Source organism: Thamnophis elegans, chromosome 8 (genome assembly GCF_009769535.1).
Source record: "Thamnophis elegans isolate rThaEle1 chromosome 8, rThaEle1.pri, whole genome shotgun sequence".
In the NCBI taxonomy this organism is placed as follows: domain Eukaryota; kingdom Metazoa; phylum Chordata; class Lepidosauria; order Squamata; family Colubridae; genus Thamnophis; species Thamnophis elegans.
In genome coordinates this window covers 25,376,944-25,393,259 of record NC_045548.1, presented here as the reverse complement: position 1 = coordinate 25,393,259, position 16,316 = coordinate 25,376,944, and the positions used below count along the sequence as shown (strand labels likewise).

Genomic DNA, 16,316 nt, shown 5'->3' with positions numbered 1-16,316 from the left:
GTATATAATTCTGACATATGTACTCTTCTAGCTAATAATATATCTGTTCATGGGAAATGGTACCTCTAGCTTTAAATATCTTGGTATTATTTTGTACTTGTAGTGTCCTGGGTGGTACAGTTGATATGTGTAATTATATCCTGAGAAAATTGATGAGGAAAGAGCAGGGTAATCTGGAAGAGGTTATTGATTCTCCAGGCATGTATCTTGCACACACAAAAAATATGCTCGTCTATTGGGATGTTTCATTTCCTTATGCGTTGCATTCGGAGATAGTTTTGAAAATGCAAAGTAGTTGATATTCATGGAGAGCTTTCATTTTATGGTGTAATATTATAGACTTTCCTCTATTATGGGTGTTTCCAAGGTTCACTGACTTGCTGTAGAATATATGAGATATAGTCAGGAACAACACTTTAATTACAGGCTATAAAGAATAGAAAATGGAATTTATTTGTGAAAAGGCAACATATATTGCAAAGCAAGCATTTGTTTAAACTCTCCTGGTAGCATTTTTATTTCATAAGAGAAACAAACAAGCCTAAATTTTGCTACACAAGTTGGAAATAATATACTCTGTACATTAATTACACTATAAATGTACATATTGTACCTAAGGGATTTCTATAAGAGGAGAATTATAAAATCTTATCTAGCCATTCTATTCATTGTCTTAGAGATAAATTTTGAAGACACATTATTTAAAGTTATAGCTAATTACTTTGCCAAGAAGTATATTGCTAAATTAGAATTGTAATCGTCGTTCCTAGTATATTCTTCAGATAAATGAAAAATAAGTTCCATATAAAAATTATGCTTCTTAAAAAACCTATCTTGAATTTAAAAGGAAGAAAAGGTGCTAGAATTCTATTAAGTTTCCTTTTTGTAGTAATTCTAATTAAATAGGGAAGACTATTTTTTGCTATTCAAGTTTTTAATTTAGGGACAAAACCTTTCAGAAATCACAAGTAAAAAGTTCATATATCATATTGAACTTATGAAAGAAAATAAATAAATAATAAATAAGTGTCCTTATGCAGGCTGCGCAAATGTGTTGGGATTACTCTGCCTTTCCCAGTTTCTCTTTGGTTATTTGGCTGGAACTACTTGGAACTACACTCTCAGAATAACAGAATTGGAAGCGACCTTGAAAGTCGTCTAGTCAACTACCTGTTCAAGCAGGAAACCCTATATCATTCTGGACAAATGGCTATCCAATCTTTTCTTCAAAACCTCTAACGATGGGGTGCTCACAACTTCTGAAGGCAAGCCATTCCACTGATTAATTGTTCTCACTGTCAGGAAATTTCTCCTTAGTTCTAGATTGGATTTCTGTCCATCCATTACTTCTTGTCCTGCTTTCAGGTACTTTGGAGAATAGATTGACTCTCTCTCTTTTGTGACAGCCTCTTAGATATCGGAAGATTGTTATCTGGACTCACCCTAGCCTTTCTTTTCATCAGACTAGACATATTCAGTTCCTACAACTGTTCTTCACATGTTTCAGCCCCCAGTCCCCTAATCATTTTTGTTGCTCCTCTCTGCACTCTTTCTAGAGTATCAACATATTTTTGAACCATGGTGATCAAAACTGGATGCAGTTTTTCAAGTGTGGTCTTACCAAGGCATTATAAAGTAGTACTAACACCTCACGTGATCTTGATTTTATCCCTCTGTTAATGCAGTCAAGAACTGCATTTACTTTTTTTGCAGCTGTAGCAAATTAATGGCTCATATTTAAGTGGTTGATTGGGTTAATTAGGTAGGTTGATTGGTGCTTTCAGGGTGGCAGTAGGAAAGAAGAGGCAGAAAGGATGGGGTGGCAGGCTACATTGGTATGCAACTCAGATTCAAGCATCACAGTGGCTTACAGAAGGTAAGAAGACAGGCACCAGGAAAATTGACAGGTGGTCTGGCACAGACACTATGCAGAGGAATAAAGGAGAAACAAAAAAGGTGCATCATTTTTGCCCTACTTGTTCTTTAAAACTTCTCCAGATTTATCCCAGCAAAAATTTAAATAGTCCAGCTTTTTCTTTGGCCAGATTAGGACCTCTCAAACTTTAAACTACCATGCATTATGTCTATACATAAAGCAAAACATGTTTTGCTTTTATTTTCTTTAATAGTAAGTCGAGGGATCAAATATTTTATGTATCTCTTGTGTTCCTCTTTAGCTAATACGTTTTCTCCACTATATGTATCTGCAGAATTGGTACTCTTTCCACCATTTTAGAATATGGCACGTATTTAAACAACAGTCAAGGCATTTTTTTAAAGTTTTTTAACTGCATTGTGAATGCATCTTGCTCCTGGAGAGAAGTGTGGAAAAGTGGAATTAAGATTAGAAGCAAAGAAAAAGTAAGAAAAGTTTGAAGTTAAACTTTATGAACTCGATTTTATAAATATAAACAAGCGGCAGTGATACAACGATGGATAGTATTTCTTAATTGCATAATAAAAACCAAGGTTGATTTTTTATCATGCAGTAAATGGTCCTGCTGAGTATCACCCCTGACTTGACCTAAATGGTTGCATACATAAACCAGATAGTAGCAATCTTCTAATGAGTCAGCATCTACATATGGACATTATTTCTTTACTTTATGTCAGAGTCCATGATGGTGTTTGGACACATAAAGGATTGATAGGGAAATGAATTAAATCGGGACAAGATATTCTAGAAAGCTCTAGGCAGAGAATTAGATAATGCTCTTTTGAGAAATTTCAGAGAAAAGACACAGTGATCGAGTTCAAAGCATGCAGAAACATTGACCTCTATGTAACAAATCCCAATTGCTGTATTCATTCACTTAATATACTACACCTATATAAACAAACCGTAACATGTCTTAATGCAGCTATCTGGCTCATACCCAACGTGCTAGTATAAGTGGCTGTATTTCCACCACCCTGATTTACAAACTGTTTAAATCTATTTTAGCTCAGTTGAGCATGCTGTGTAAATTCAGCCTCTCCTTTCATCAAAAAAGGGAGTCAGCACTGCCCCTCACTTATTCTGATTGTTAGAGCAAGCTGCATTTTCCCCCCAGAAAGGTATGATTCTGTGGTTAATAACCTTGAATAAAGTGAAAGCCGCATTGAGTAGTTTGTAAATAATATCCTGTGGTGCCAGCCTTGCTGTGATTTACTCAGCAATTGTGCCTAAAAGAACCTGTCCAGTGATTTTATTTATTCATATTATTTAGGTGACAACGAGCTGATTTCATATATTATTGTGTGTTATTGATTAGGAAAACCAGTATGGTTAATACATTGGATTAGGAGTAGGGATATCTAAGGGTGGAATCCTCCCTTGTACACAAAGGCCACATGGGTGACAGCTTGTCACTGTTTCTCAACCTTGCACACGGTAGTTTAAAAATATAACTGAAGAAGTCAAGCACGCCACTTCTGATCTGCTGCCAAATGAACTGCATGGACCCATTCATGAAGTTACCAAAATTCAAGGGTAACTTGAATACACAGACACACACACACGTGTGTGCGTGTGTGTTTGTATGGTTAGATGGATGGAATTATGGCAATAGAACTGACATTTAAAATATCAAATAAACAGATCTTGTTATCTAAGTAACAAGAAATTTACAGTTAAAATATACTTTGTACTATGGCTTAGAGCAGGGGTGTCAAATGCTTGGCCTAGGTGCATCACGCACTAGCCACACCTGGTTTAATGAAGCGGGAAAAAGTCATGATGCATCATGTGACAACACGAGTTTGACACTCCTCGCTTAGAATGTTAATTTTTAAATGAACAAGATTCGATCACAATTTATTTTTTTCTTGAAAGAGAAAGTATAAATTTATAGCATATCAGATAAGCAGATAATAGCACATTTGAACAGTACCCACCACCATGTGCATTTTGTTTCTTTTATATGCAGTGGCATACAGGCAGCAATTTTAGGCATATCAAATCATGAAATACACCTAATGCTGTTATGAAGCAGTTTACAACTTCTACCTGTAAAAAAGCTGATATCTCCCTATTATTATTTTTCCTTTAAAACAAATTTCACAATTAATTGTTGTTAATGAGTTGTTTGCTTAATAAAGAAGCAAAGTGCTTCCACTTCCATCAGAGAGCAACTTTGCTTACTGGTCACAATTGCTAAGTTTAAACCAACTTGATTTAATCTGTCTTCCTCTTGACATTCAATATTTTTATGAATCCTAGTGCTGGGTAAAAAATGCTAGCACATTCCATTTAATGATATTGGTAAGAAGGGGGCAATTTTTATTTGAAAGCATTTGCTTCCTCGGGTCAACATGTTCATCCAATTAAAAATGGGATATAAACAAAAAAAGATAACAATTGCTCTTCCATATGAAGACTGTGCCAAATCACTAATGAACTCTGAATTGGTATGGAAACCTTCAGGATCAAGTAGATTTTGCAGAGGTGTTCCCCCCTCCCCCATTTCTAGAATATTCAAAAAGGATTTATACCTATAAGCATTATAAGAGATGTTGAATGCAAAGTGTTTTAAATCTAGAACAGTTCTTTGGAATGAAAGCATAAGTATACAAGAGCCAAGGTGGCGCAGTGGTTAAATGCAGCACTGCAGGCTACTGCTAGATCAGCGGTTCAAATCTCACCGGCTCAAGGCTGACTCAGCCTTCCATCCTTCCGAGGTGGGTAAAATGAGGACCCAGATTGTTGGGGGCTTAGAGAGGGCTGAAAGCCCTATGAAGCGGTATATAAGTCTATTGCTATTGCTATACAAAATGATAAAAAAGTCAGTTTTCTTTGTAAAGGAATATTTAATAATGGAACTGCAATTATGTAAATGTATTAGAGGTCACACATAATAGGCCTGCCTCATTGTGTATGCTTTATTTAAGACAATTTTAAGCAGCACTTCAGGACATATGGTTATATTTGTATTATTGTGTATTGAAAATCTGCCCAATCATAAGAGTCCCTAGGGTAAATTATAAACTTATTAGAAGAATAAAACTAACCCTTTAATCTAGAACTAATAAATGTATAAGAAAACAGGAGATGAAATATAGATTTCTATAGTCAAAATTGCAAAACAATACAGGCATTTAAATAAAATCAAAAACCTGGAAGAAAATCAATATCTTAGATTTCTGAGAAACATATAGGGAGCAGATAAGCAGCCGTAGAAAGATTAGAGAAAAAGAGTTTGACCAGAAGTCCTAGAAATAGCTTTCTCTCTGATAGACTTCTACCTAACTTCATTTGGCAGAACCACCCAAAGGAGGCCATGATTGATGACCAAAGTACCTGAAAGGAAGTCATCCTTAAGAGCAGGAATAGAAATCCTGCATCAAAGCCCCAGAATTCTGCAAAGTTAAAGATCTTCGGGGTATGGGAAGGGAGATGAAAATTATACCATGAAGAATAAATGCATCTTCTCTCACATAGAGAGAGTATCTGTTCCCACATTGGCTGTGGGTTGCTTAGAACATACAATTTAACCACATACAAAAATAATATTAAACAATAACAGTAGGCTGAGCTTTTATAATTCAATTTATCTCAAAGGCAACAGGTTGAGGATGCTTATTTTACAAGCTGTTATATAATTGATCTCACTAATTCCGTCTCTTTTGTTCATGATGATTTTGTAAATATTCAACATTCCTAAATCAATCTATCTGCCTTTGCTTCTGTTGTCTCTGCTTGAAGGTTTATGAAGATTGTATTTGTCAAGGAGAGAGATTTAACATATTAGGACTATGCACACCTAAAAAGTCATTCAAGTATTTTTGTGACACTGCGAACACAGCACCTCTCAATTGTTTATTAAAGCAACTGCTCTTGTTCTTAGATTTCTGTGTGAGCTCTCTTAAGAGCCCTATTAACTTGAATGAAATGACTGCTTTTATCAGGCTCACACAGAAAAATGAAAAGAAAAGGACTGTTTTAATAAATTGGAGAGAGTTGTTGTCTTTTGGATGATTGGGAGCACTTCTTCCAAATCATTTTTATAGGAGCATATCTCTAATTAATATTTTATGTTATGATAGTTTCTAAATTCTAATAGTCTATCACCTAATAATTTACATTTTTGTGTGAGTTTCTCCGTAACGTTGCTGCACATTCTTTCCCTTAATGTGCCATTCCTTCCCCTGCCTTTTTTTTTTTAAACAGAGTTTCTTTGAAGGACAGTCTGCACCATGGGACTCTGCTAAAAAAGATGAGAACCGCATGAAGAATAGATATGGGAATATCATTGCATGTAAGTGTTGGCAGTATAATGTACTACTGTGCAAACTCCTTTTAGTAACTGACAACACTGCCCACTGATATGTAGCACTATGTATATGGAGCAAAAAAAGGAGCTCTACTTATTAGAATGAATGAATGAATGTGTAAGAGTTCAAAAAACAGCAAAATAAAGGAATTAACAAATGTTTGTGGCTAGAATACTGATGTCAACTGTGGCACTCAGTGAGTAGCATTGTCTCTTGAGCCTAGCTCTGGAAGGATATGTGGATAAAATAGGAAGATAAAACAACATTTACTATATGAAGTGTATGATGGCTACTTCTGTTGTATCATATAATTATCTTTATATTTGTACAGATATTTTGGGTTATCTGCCAATAACATGGAAATGATCTGCTTACTGTAATACACATAGAAACATGCCCCTCACCAATATGCTGTAATGTTATTGTAGGCATCCCTTATCCTTTTTCCCCCATAAATACACTAAACAACTAAGGGAACTTCTTGCCTAAGTCCTGAACAATATGAACATTTACTAAATCAGCACAATAACGCTTCTTTCATTCAGCATTTCTTAATTACTCTAGTACGCAAATAAAATCGGTCAACACATCTACCAGTTGAACTGCACTTCCTAAATGTTGTTCATTGCTATAGCCTGCACTCCAGTGGTCCCCAACCTTTCCAGCTTGGTGGCAAGGGGTGGCATGTGAGTGGCAGGTGCCCATGCACCACACAGGTCCATTTGGAACATGAGTGAAGGGTGCTTGCACTCATACATGAAGCTACACTCATGCAAGTGGCAGGCATTTGTGCTCCCATGCAAAGGTCTACTCATGCAAGCGGTGAGTGCTTGAGCGGAAGACATCTGGACCTTTGAGCGTGAGCAAAGGAGCCCTCCGCTCGCGCAAGTGAGCATCCAATAATCCAGTCCTGTAAATGCTCTCTCCAACACTCTTTCACTTCAGTTTCATCTCAGATCATTTCATTATTTTTATTTCTAATTCCATTCACTATGCTGGAGACGCCATCAATATTACTTTGCATTTTCTCTGCCTCTTTTAACCATTCCTTGGCCTCGTTGGGCTCCTTTTATAGAACTACAATATCTGTTTTCTCTATAAACATTGTACAATATATTTCTCTCTTCATTTCTTGCAGCAACCATTCTCTTATACTTTCAGTCTCTTTCAATTTGTCCACAAAACAAACTATATCATACTTCCCATTAATGTAATTCACATACTTCTGTGAGTTTGTAACATAACTTTTCACTGTATTTCAAGCTGCTTCCATATTTCCTTATAACTACTGTCTGTTCACTCTGTTGGGAAGCTAATCTCTCTTCTAATACTTTTTAAAATTGGATTCATGCTTTTTCTTCTTGCAGTCATTCCACTTTCACTGTTTGTTTGTTTGGGGTTTTTTTGAACATCTTTTCTTTTTTCCCAAGGTCTTTGGTAATACCAAAAATGGTTTATCCCACATTCAGAACCTGTCATCCCTTTTATATCCTTCACTAACTCACCAACACATTTTCATCTAAACAATCAAAAACTTCTTTTAGATTTATGTCACTCCCTTACCATGTGTAAAATACAACTGAAAGGGAATTTGATATGAGTTGATAGAATTATGAATTATATGTAAGCAAGAATGAAATGTCATAATACTAAATCAGTGGACTAACAGGAAAGTAAGTATGTTTTTCTTTGGCAATATATCATTAATTATGCATTTAATTGCTGCAGGATTGTAAGATTGCTTAATCAAATAAAAACCAAATAAAATCACTATATTAATTCACTTTAAATGAATTACATAAATCATGGACTTTTTATTCCTTATAAATTGAAGAAACTAACTGTTTGCAATTAGTAGGGTAACTATTTAAAGAATATACATATATACACAAAGACAATATGAGATAGCAAATAAATTTAACCAGGTGTTATTAATTCCTGAATTTGCCTTTTGGAATGTGGGTATATAAAGTCTGTCTGTCTGTCTGTCTAAACAGCTAACTAACTATCAACACATAAATGTGACAAAATGGAAGTTGGGAAGCATACTTTGAAAACAACTGGCAATTGCCTGAATTTTTGTCTGTATTTGTCATTCATTTCTATATACATTTCAATTTAGGTCTATATTTTTCAATGCATTTTTTCCTTTTTCAAAATTCCCAAAGAAAACAAGATTTAAAGAATGAAAAAATAGGATACTATCTGCATCTTTTATACTTTATGTGAAGAACTTGACTAACATCATTTCAGGAACAGACAGCCATGTCCCTAGCAATATCATTTATTATTCTCTGCTTCCTATTTTGTTCCATATCCCATCTTTTTTCTACTAAACCAATATTTATGTGGTATATACAAGTAGAGTACTAATTCAAGAAACTCTCAAAACATCTTCGTGAGATATTGCAATGAAAGAAATGCTGTGATCCACAAAGATGAGGGGGGGAAATAGTAAGAATTACAATTAACTTAGCAGTTCAGTCTAAGATCTGTTAAAAGCAAAACCAGCCTTTTGAAACTAATGATAGTATTAGGGATCAAAATATATATTTACAAGTAAGTTGGTATTCCTTCCAATACAAATATAACTAATCAGTGTTATTTTATGACTACTGAGCAGAATACAAATTATTTAATTTATTTTTGTGGGATTTTTTTAGATGATCATTCTCGAGTGAGACTGCAGCCTGTCGAAGGGGATTTAAACTCAGACTATATTAATGGAAATTATATTGATGTAAGTATACTATTATAACAAATATAACAGCTTGTTCAAATATTATTTGTTTTATGCCTTTTTAAAACTAGATAATATATATAGAACTACCAAAGATTTGCTCATATGAAAATTAAATTGTTTATTTCCTAAAGTTGCATTATGCAGCTGTGGGTTGCTCCCGGTTCGGCACGGATCGGGTGAACTGTTAGTGATGGCGGTAGCAGGAGGCTCCTCCCACCCGCCAGGAGACTTCTGCTCATGTGCAGAAGAGTGACATGCATGAGCAAACTGGTAGTAAAAAAAAATGGAAACCCACCACTGTTATTATGGAATAAAAAGTTCCCAATAATTTCATCTGGCTACTTTTTCTCCTAAGTTTTATATGTCCCATTAATTATAGTTTTTCGTCAAAGTTTGGAATATAGTAATTCCAATTTTAAAAAGAAGCTGTTTGCAGGATTGACATGATCAAACTCCATAATTTTTAATGCAGCAGCTTGCAATCATCCATCTACTTTTAAGCAACCTTCAGAATGGGATCTGCATCTGTTAACTAGAACTTCTGATGCAAACAAGACATCTCATTAAATATGTATATTGATTAATTATTTAACATTGCTTCTTTGTTCATCCTCCATCATGTTAACTTAATGTTTTACATTAGAATAAATTCTTTAAGAGACAGTAGGTGGAGGGACTCAATGAAATAAAAGTAGGAGTGAATATTAAGCAACAATGCCATTTTAAGTCCCAGCCTACAAAGTGATTCAAATATTTTTTGCATATAATGTATTGTTCCAAAATGTAATAATCTGAATTTATATTTTACCTTGACTTTTTATACCTTAATGGTATAAAACCTTATCATTTTTCTAAAATTGACACTTTCATGCTACCTTAGCATACACATGAGTATAATATATACAGGTTGTACCACAATCACACCACAAAGACCTATGAACTTTAAGCATTTAGTAGAGTAAGATTTTATCTGAAAAAAATTAATTAATAAAACATTGTGAATGGCCTATGGGGTTTGATTTTTGGTATGTGCTATATATTTCTGAATATTGATGTTATATTAGAAGGAGTTATTTCACTTTTAATTAAACAGTCTCAACATTATTGTTTATGTTGGATACCTACTTTAAAAAATTGCTACAAGTTCACTCATAGCAGATTAATTCATAATCAGTTTGCACCATTGCTTACCAATCACCATTGCATTTGTACCTGAGTATTGTTACTCATCCGCAAGACTTTTGCAAACAAGATTTCCATTTTCAAGAAACCTTATAGAAACATCAGCTGTCCATAGTATTCTTGTTAAGTGGCAGAGAGACTTGGTTGCTTCCTAGTGATTGAGCACAAATTGGCTGAGACATCTCTGTTTGGTTATTGGTCATGAAACATCTACTGTATATTGATTGACTGTGCAAACTATAGGCTCACAGTAAAGGGTCCTGGTTTGGTCCTGGCCAAACTCTGTTTGGTTGCAAGTGGGAAATTGGACAACTCAGGTAATGGAAAAATTGGGCATCTGGAAGTATCCTAATCATACTTAGAAAGTATCCTCTGAAGTGACTAATTAAAGTCAATTTATTTAAATGGCTATATTCTCAAATGTAACTGAGTCTGGATCCAGTTTTGAACTAATTCGTTTGAAACTAAATTGTAATTCAATTATTAATTCAATAGTTTATTTACCAAGATAAGATGTAGTGCTTCAGCTAAATCATTATTTAATGTTTCTTAACTGTTTTCTTCTTGCTGTATAACACTAAAGCTACTCTAATAATAAGACAATTAATATAGTTTGGAGTCTCTCTAGTAAATTATTAATGATAAGACACTTTAAATCACTTCATTTAATGGCAATTCATGTATGTATGTATGTATGTATGTATGTATGTATGTATGTATTTAGTGTCACAACCCCTGGTATGCCCAAATATGGGAGGAAGTCTACTGCTTCCATTCTCTGTCTCTTCTCACAAGAGACCATCCAGACAGAAACCCAATATTTTTACTGTTGCCTTTGTTACATTTGCGTTGTATTTGTGCTGATAAATAAATAAAGGGAGACTAGTATAGATCTATTTCAAGCTATTTAGCTCTCATCAGCTAGCCATACTCTTACTGGGATTAGAACCTGTGCTGATGTAATACAGCAAAGGTTCTAATCCCAGTAAGGGTATGGCTAGCTGATGAGAGCTAAATAGCTTGATGTAATACAGCACAGGTTCTAATCCCAGTAAGGGTATGGCTAGCTGATGAGAACTAAATAGCTTGAAATAGATCTATACTAGTCTCCCTTTATTTATTTATCAGCACAAATACAACACACACATACATACATATACATATATATGTGTGTGTGTGTGCGTGTGTGTGTGTGTATGTGTGTACGTGTACGTACACATACACGTACACATGTACATGCATGTATGTATGTATATGTATGTGTGTGTATATATATACACATACACACATCATACATACATACATATACATCTTTGTATAAATATAAATAAATATTATATTTAATAATTTTTAAAATACAATTTCTTCTAGACCCAAATAAATATCAATTATTTGGTGTTCTCTAAAATCTAAATTATTAAGGTAGTCTGCTCACACAATATATATTTATAATGTTTATGACTTTTAGGGGAAAAAATTGTTTTATCTTTTTTCCCAACTTGATTTGAACAACCAGTCCAAATGCATGCATTCAGTAAAATGATTTTTCCACTTGTGAACCATGATAATTTGAAAACATTTCATAAGGATTTAATTGCAAAAGATTGTGAACATCTAGTATTAACTTTAGTCATATAATTAGTAGGATACTGCTGTGAATAACATTGCATTCAGTAATTCTTACAGATATGTGTAAGTCAATAAAGATGACCTTTAGGTAGACCAGATTTTAGTTATATATTCATTTGCAGTTATATATGCATTTGTAATTATGCAAATACATAAATTATAAAACTATATGTAGATGTACAGTCTGAAGCATATCTTTTCTCCTTCAAAAACATTGAATGTATTCAAAAAATGGAACTCAAATAGGAGTTTATGTTTGGTGATGCAACAATTAATCTTCTTGTGAGTACACTGCATATAGGCCAGGGGTAGTCAACCTTTTTATACCTACCTACTTTTGTATCTCTCTTAGTACTAAAATTTTCTAACGCCCACCAGTTCCACAGTAATGGTGATTTATAAAGTAGGGAAGTAATTTTACTTTATAAAATTTATAAAGCAGAGTTACCGCAAACCCCTACCGCCCACCATGAAAGCTGGAACACCCACTAGTGGGCGGTAGGGATGAGGTTGGCTAGCACTGATATAGACAATTTATATTGTGATTGTGAACATTGTCCAATACAATAGATTGTTATATCATTTACATGTTTCTAAACTGCAATGGTAGCTACTAAAATATTATTTTGCACAGTTCCACTGACAACTATTAATTTCAATATTATTTTTCACATTGAGATCATGTTTCATTTATTTACTATTTCAATTATTTATTTACTATTAAATTTAAAGCAGTGCTTGCTACTAAGATCTCTAGAGGTTTATACGAAAATAATTTCTATATGATAATTTTTATATTTCTCATCTTGTACTTGTGATAAAGCTAGTCACAAAATATTTGAAATATTTCAGGGCTATCATCGACCAAATCACTATATTGCTACTCAAGGTAAGTAACCATACATTTATGATTTATTTGATCAAGTTTGTTTTTCTTTTAAAATAATTAACATCCCTGTAAATATTTTACATTCATTTAAATTGTAGTAGATCATAATATATTAAACTTACAGTTCATCAAGTGTTCTAATCTTTAAACATTACTCCCCCATCTGAAAATGTTTTATTAAACAAAATACCAGAGGGGCGGGGGTTCAGCAAACTAACATTACAGTTGATATTTAGAAGTAGAATCTTTGGTGCTCTCTGAGCTTGGTTGTTTTTCTCACATATGTTTCATTACCCAACTAGGTTACATCATCAGTGCTAGAAGGGAGTGGTGCCAAGCTCCATTCCCTTTTAGCACTGATGAAGTTTTCTAGTTGGATAATCAAATGATTGAAAGAAAACAACCAAGCTCAGAGAGCAGCAACAATTCCACAGATCAACCTCATTTGAAGGTATTACATTCCTGTAGATTGGAGAATAAAGCATAATAGATCAAACTTGCAGGTGAATAGCCAGGAGAAAGAGAGAGATCTTGAATTTACCAGATTAGTTTCTGTTCATCTATTATGTAATAAAAAAGAGATCTCCTAGTTCCTTGTAATGAGCACATAGCTTTATTTCTACTTTCTGTTACACTGTGCTACTCAAAATGATAATTGCGCTTCAGGGATTAGTTGAGATACAGCTGTCTCAGAAACATTCTGTATTCAAAGATACAAACCATGAAATTGATTGATTGATTGATTGATTGATTATCCGATTTCACCATTGTTAATTACAACTGTTCAGTCTTGTAGCTAAGCACATTCCTTAGCATTTTTCTCTTGCTTGCATCTAGAGAGAGAGGAGGATAATTTTTAAAGATGATAAAAGCTTAACAAACAGAAGAATTTCAGGAATTTGCAAAATTAAAGATCCACAAGAGGCTTGTTTACATATGTGAAAACACTTTATAAATTCATTTAAATTCAAGTCTTTATTATTGAAAACAACTGTTAACATCTGTAGAGATTCCTTTATTCCCTTGAAAAGATCTGGTTTACACTTTTATTAAATTAATGCTGTCTTATTCTTCAATGAGTTTATGTAATAAAGACAACTGGTTCCCAGAATAATAGTTTCCATCTCCTCCCACAGAAAATGAATAAAAGATGGGTTATTTTTCAAAAACAATTGTATTTATTTTATAAGCTAGTGTTGCCACTAGCAGACAACTGCATCATTCTGTCTACTAACTATTTATTTCATTTGCAGGTATTAATAGTTAGTTTCATCCCAACTAAAAAGAAAAAAAAATCTGTGATTCTTAAGGAAAATTGAGACAAGTTTAAACAAAGCTCTTTAGTTTAATACAGATCAATCATCCCACAAAGACAAAGGCTTACAATGAGGACATAAGCATATTTATTATTGATCAGTTTAGTAAAACATATGTATTAATGTTGAGTGGCTTAATTAACCCTCACAATTTAGCAATAGAGCATGATTTTCAACCATCATTTCTCTTACAAGTAAATTTTTATTTAAACATTAGAAAGAGTTGTACATCATTCATAGACACATTCATGAAACATTAATTTTGCAGAAATTTTAACATGCTTAGGTAAAAATCAAAAATTTATCTAGTAGATTCTCGCTCTCTTGAAATCATATAGTTGAAATTCAGTGGAAACAAGGGGGGGAAACTGTCCCTGTGTCTAGTTGTTTTGGCATGCAATGCCCTATAGCATAGCAGTGCCCCGAGAGGAGGTATTGAAAAAGTTTATAACCAGGGTATGAAGGGTCTGTAGTTATTGTCTCAGGCCTCCTAACCAGTGATGGGTTCTGGGCAGTGCGCCCCAGTACTGGCACAGTGGTGGCAGCTGGGAGCAGCAGCCATCGTATGGGAACAGTGTTTTGGAGGGCCCACCCACGTACCTTACCTGTATTTAAGCCAACTGGGTCATTTGTGCATGCACACGCAGCGTACGGCATCTGCACGACCTCCGCCAAGCAGCTGGTGCATCGCAGGGTGGTGAGTGCACATTCATGCACAGCACACATGCCCGAGGTAGACGCCCAGCCCCGTCACAGCATACCGGTTGCGACGGGATCCGGAACCCACCATTGCTTCTGACCCACATTGTGTGTGTGTTTAATTTACGTGATTAATTTTGTTTTGTTCTATCAGTATATAATCTGGAGGCCTATCTAATAAGGTGTAATTTTTACTTGGCTGATCTTTACTTGGCCAATACAAAAGCTAAATTTGATTTTGTTTTATTTATATTTGAATTAATTTTGTAATTACATGATCATTCATCAGTCAGGTTTTTAACAATTCTTCATTTGTGTTATGTTAAAATTATATTTTTATCAGACTTTTTTCTTTGGAGGTCTCTGAAAATAGCATCTGAGATGTTATGGTGGTAGCGCCTCTGGATCATCAGTTTCTGTACCATTGCCCAAATGTCTTAGATTGCAGATTAGTTACTCAAGTTGTAAAAGAAAGTCATTCTAAATATATTCACCCTCTTTTAATCATTGGATATTTTTTCATATAATGAAAAAAAAACAGGACTATTATTAAGCATATAATAATTTGACTTAAATAATGACATGAAATAATTAAATTATTTAAACAAAAGTATGATGAAATGTTTATCCATTATGATATAATTTTAACTATGATATAAATTATTTAAACAAAAGTATGATGAAATGTTTATCCATTATGATATAATTTTAACTATATACTTTGGCTCTATTCTTCAACCATGCATTATTTTAATAAGTGATAAAACATAATCATTTTAAGGACTTCTTAAATTATAAGAGTTTTTACCTTTGCCCAGCTCTCTATTCATCCTCATTAGAAGCTAACCATAAATATCCTAAGGTTGCATTAAGCTATAACTGCATATTTCATACAAATAATGCTCAAGTTTAATGATACTTAATAAACCACATAAATAAAACAAGCAATGTCTCCTACAACAGGAGCTTAACTCATTTTTAGCGTCATAATTTCAGTTTTAAATTCTCTTTAGTGTCCTTCATGCTTATTTCTTCTCATTTTGTATCTGAATATGCTGTGAAATCATTGTAGGTCTAATCATTTAGGTCATAAGTCCTATCAATCACTTTGTCAAAGACCAGGGTGTCATTTAATAGAAAGAAAAAGGACACTTTTTCTTTTTTTCTATATAATTTCACTGAAAATTACATTGGACATATAAAACTAATACAGATTATAATAGTAAAATAATATTTTATAAAAAAATTAAAAAGTAAAAATATTGTGAAGAAAAAAGCAAAAAAGGTAGAGAGAGAAAATAAAGTAATTTTCCCCTTCAACTGAGCAAGTACAGGTAGTCCTCGAATGTCCCATTTAGTGACATTCAAAGTTACAATGGCACTGAAAAAAGTGACTTATGATCATTTTTCACACTAACTCATACTTATGACAGTTGCAGTGTCCTGGATCAAGTGATCACTTAACAATGATGTTACTAACTTTAACAAGTCCAATGACTGACTTAACAATTGTGGCAAGAAATTTTGTAAAATGGGGCAAAACTCACTTAACAAATGTTTCACTTAGCAACATAAATTTTGGACTCGCTTGTGGTTGTAATTCGAG

General features: G+C 33.8%; 1 protein-coding gene across 1 annotated transcript in view; it reads left to right on the top strand.

The window, feature by feature from the left end:
• Positions 1-16,316, top strand: part of PTPRM (protein tyrosine phosphatase receptor type M) — a 495,619-nt gene that overhangs the window by 424,978 nt on the left and 54,325 nt on the right. Inside the window, 3 exon segments of the mRNA XM_032222734.1 lie at positions 6,149-6,236; positions 8,916-8,992; positions 12,659-12,695. Of these exon segments, the coding sequence (XP_032078625.1) occupies positions 6,149-6,236; positions 8,916-8,992; positions 12,659-12,695 (202 nt within the window).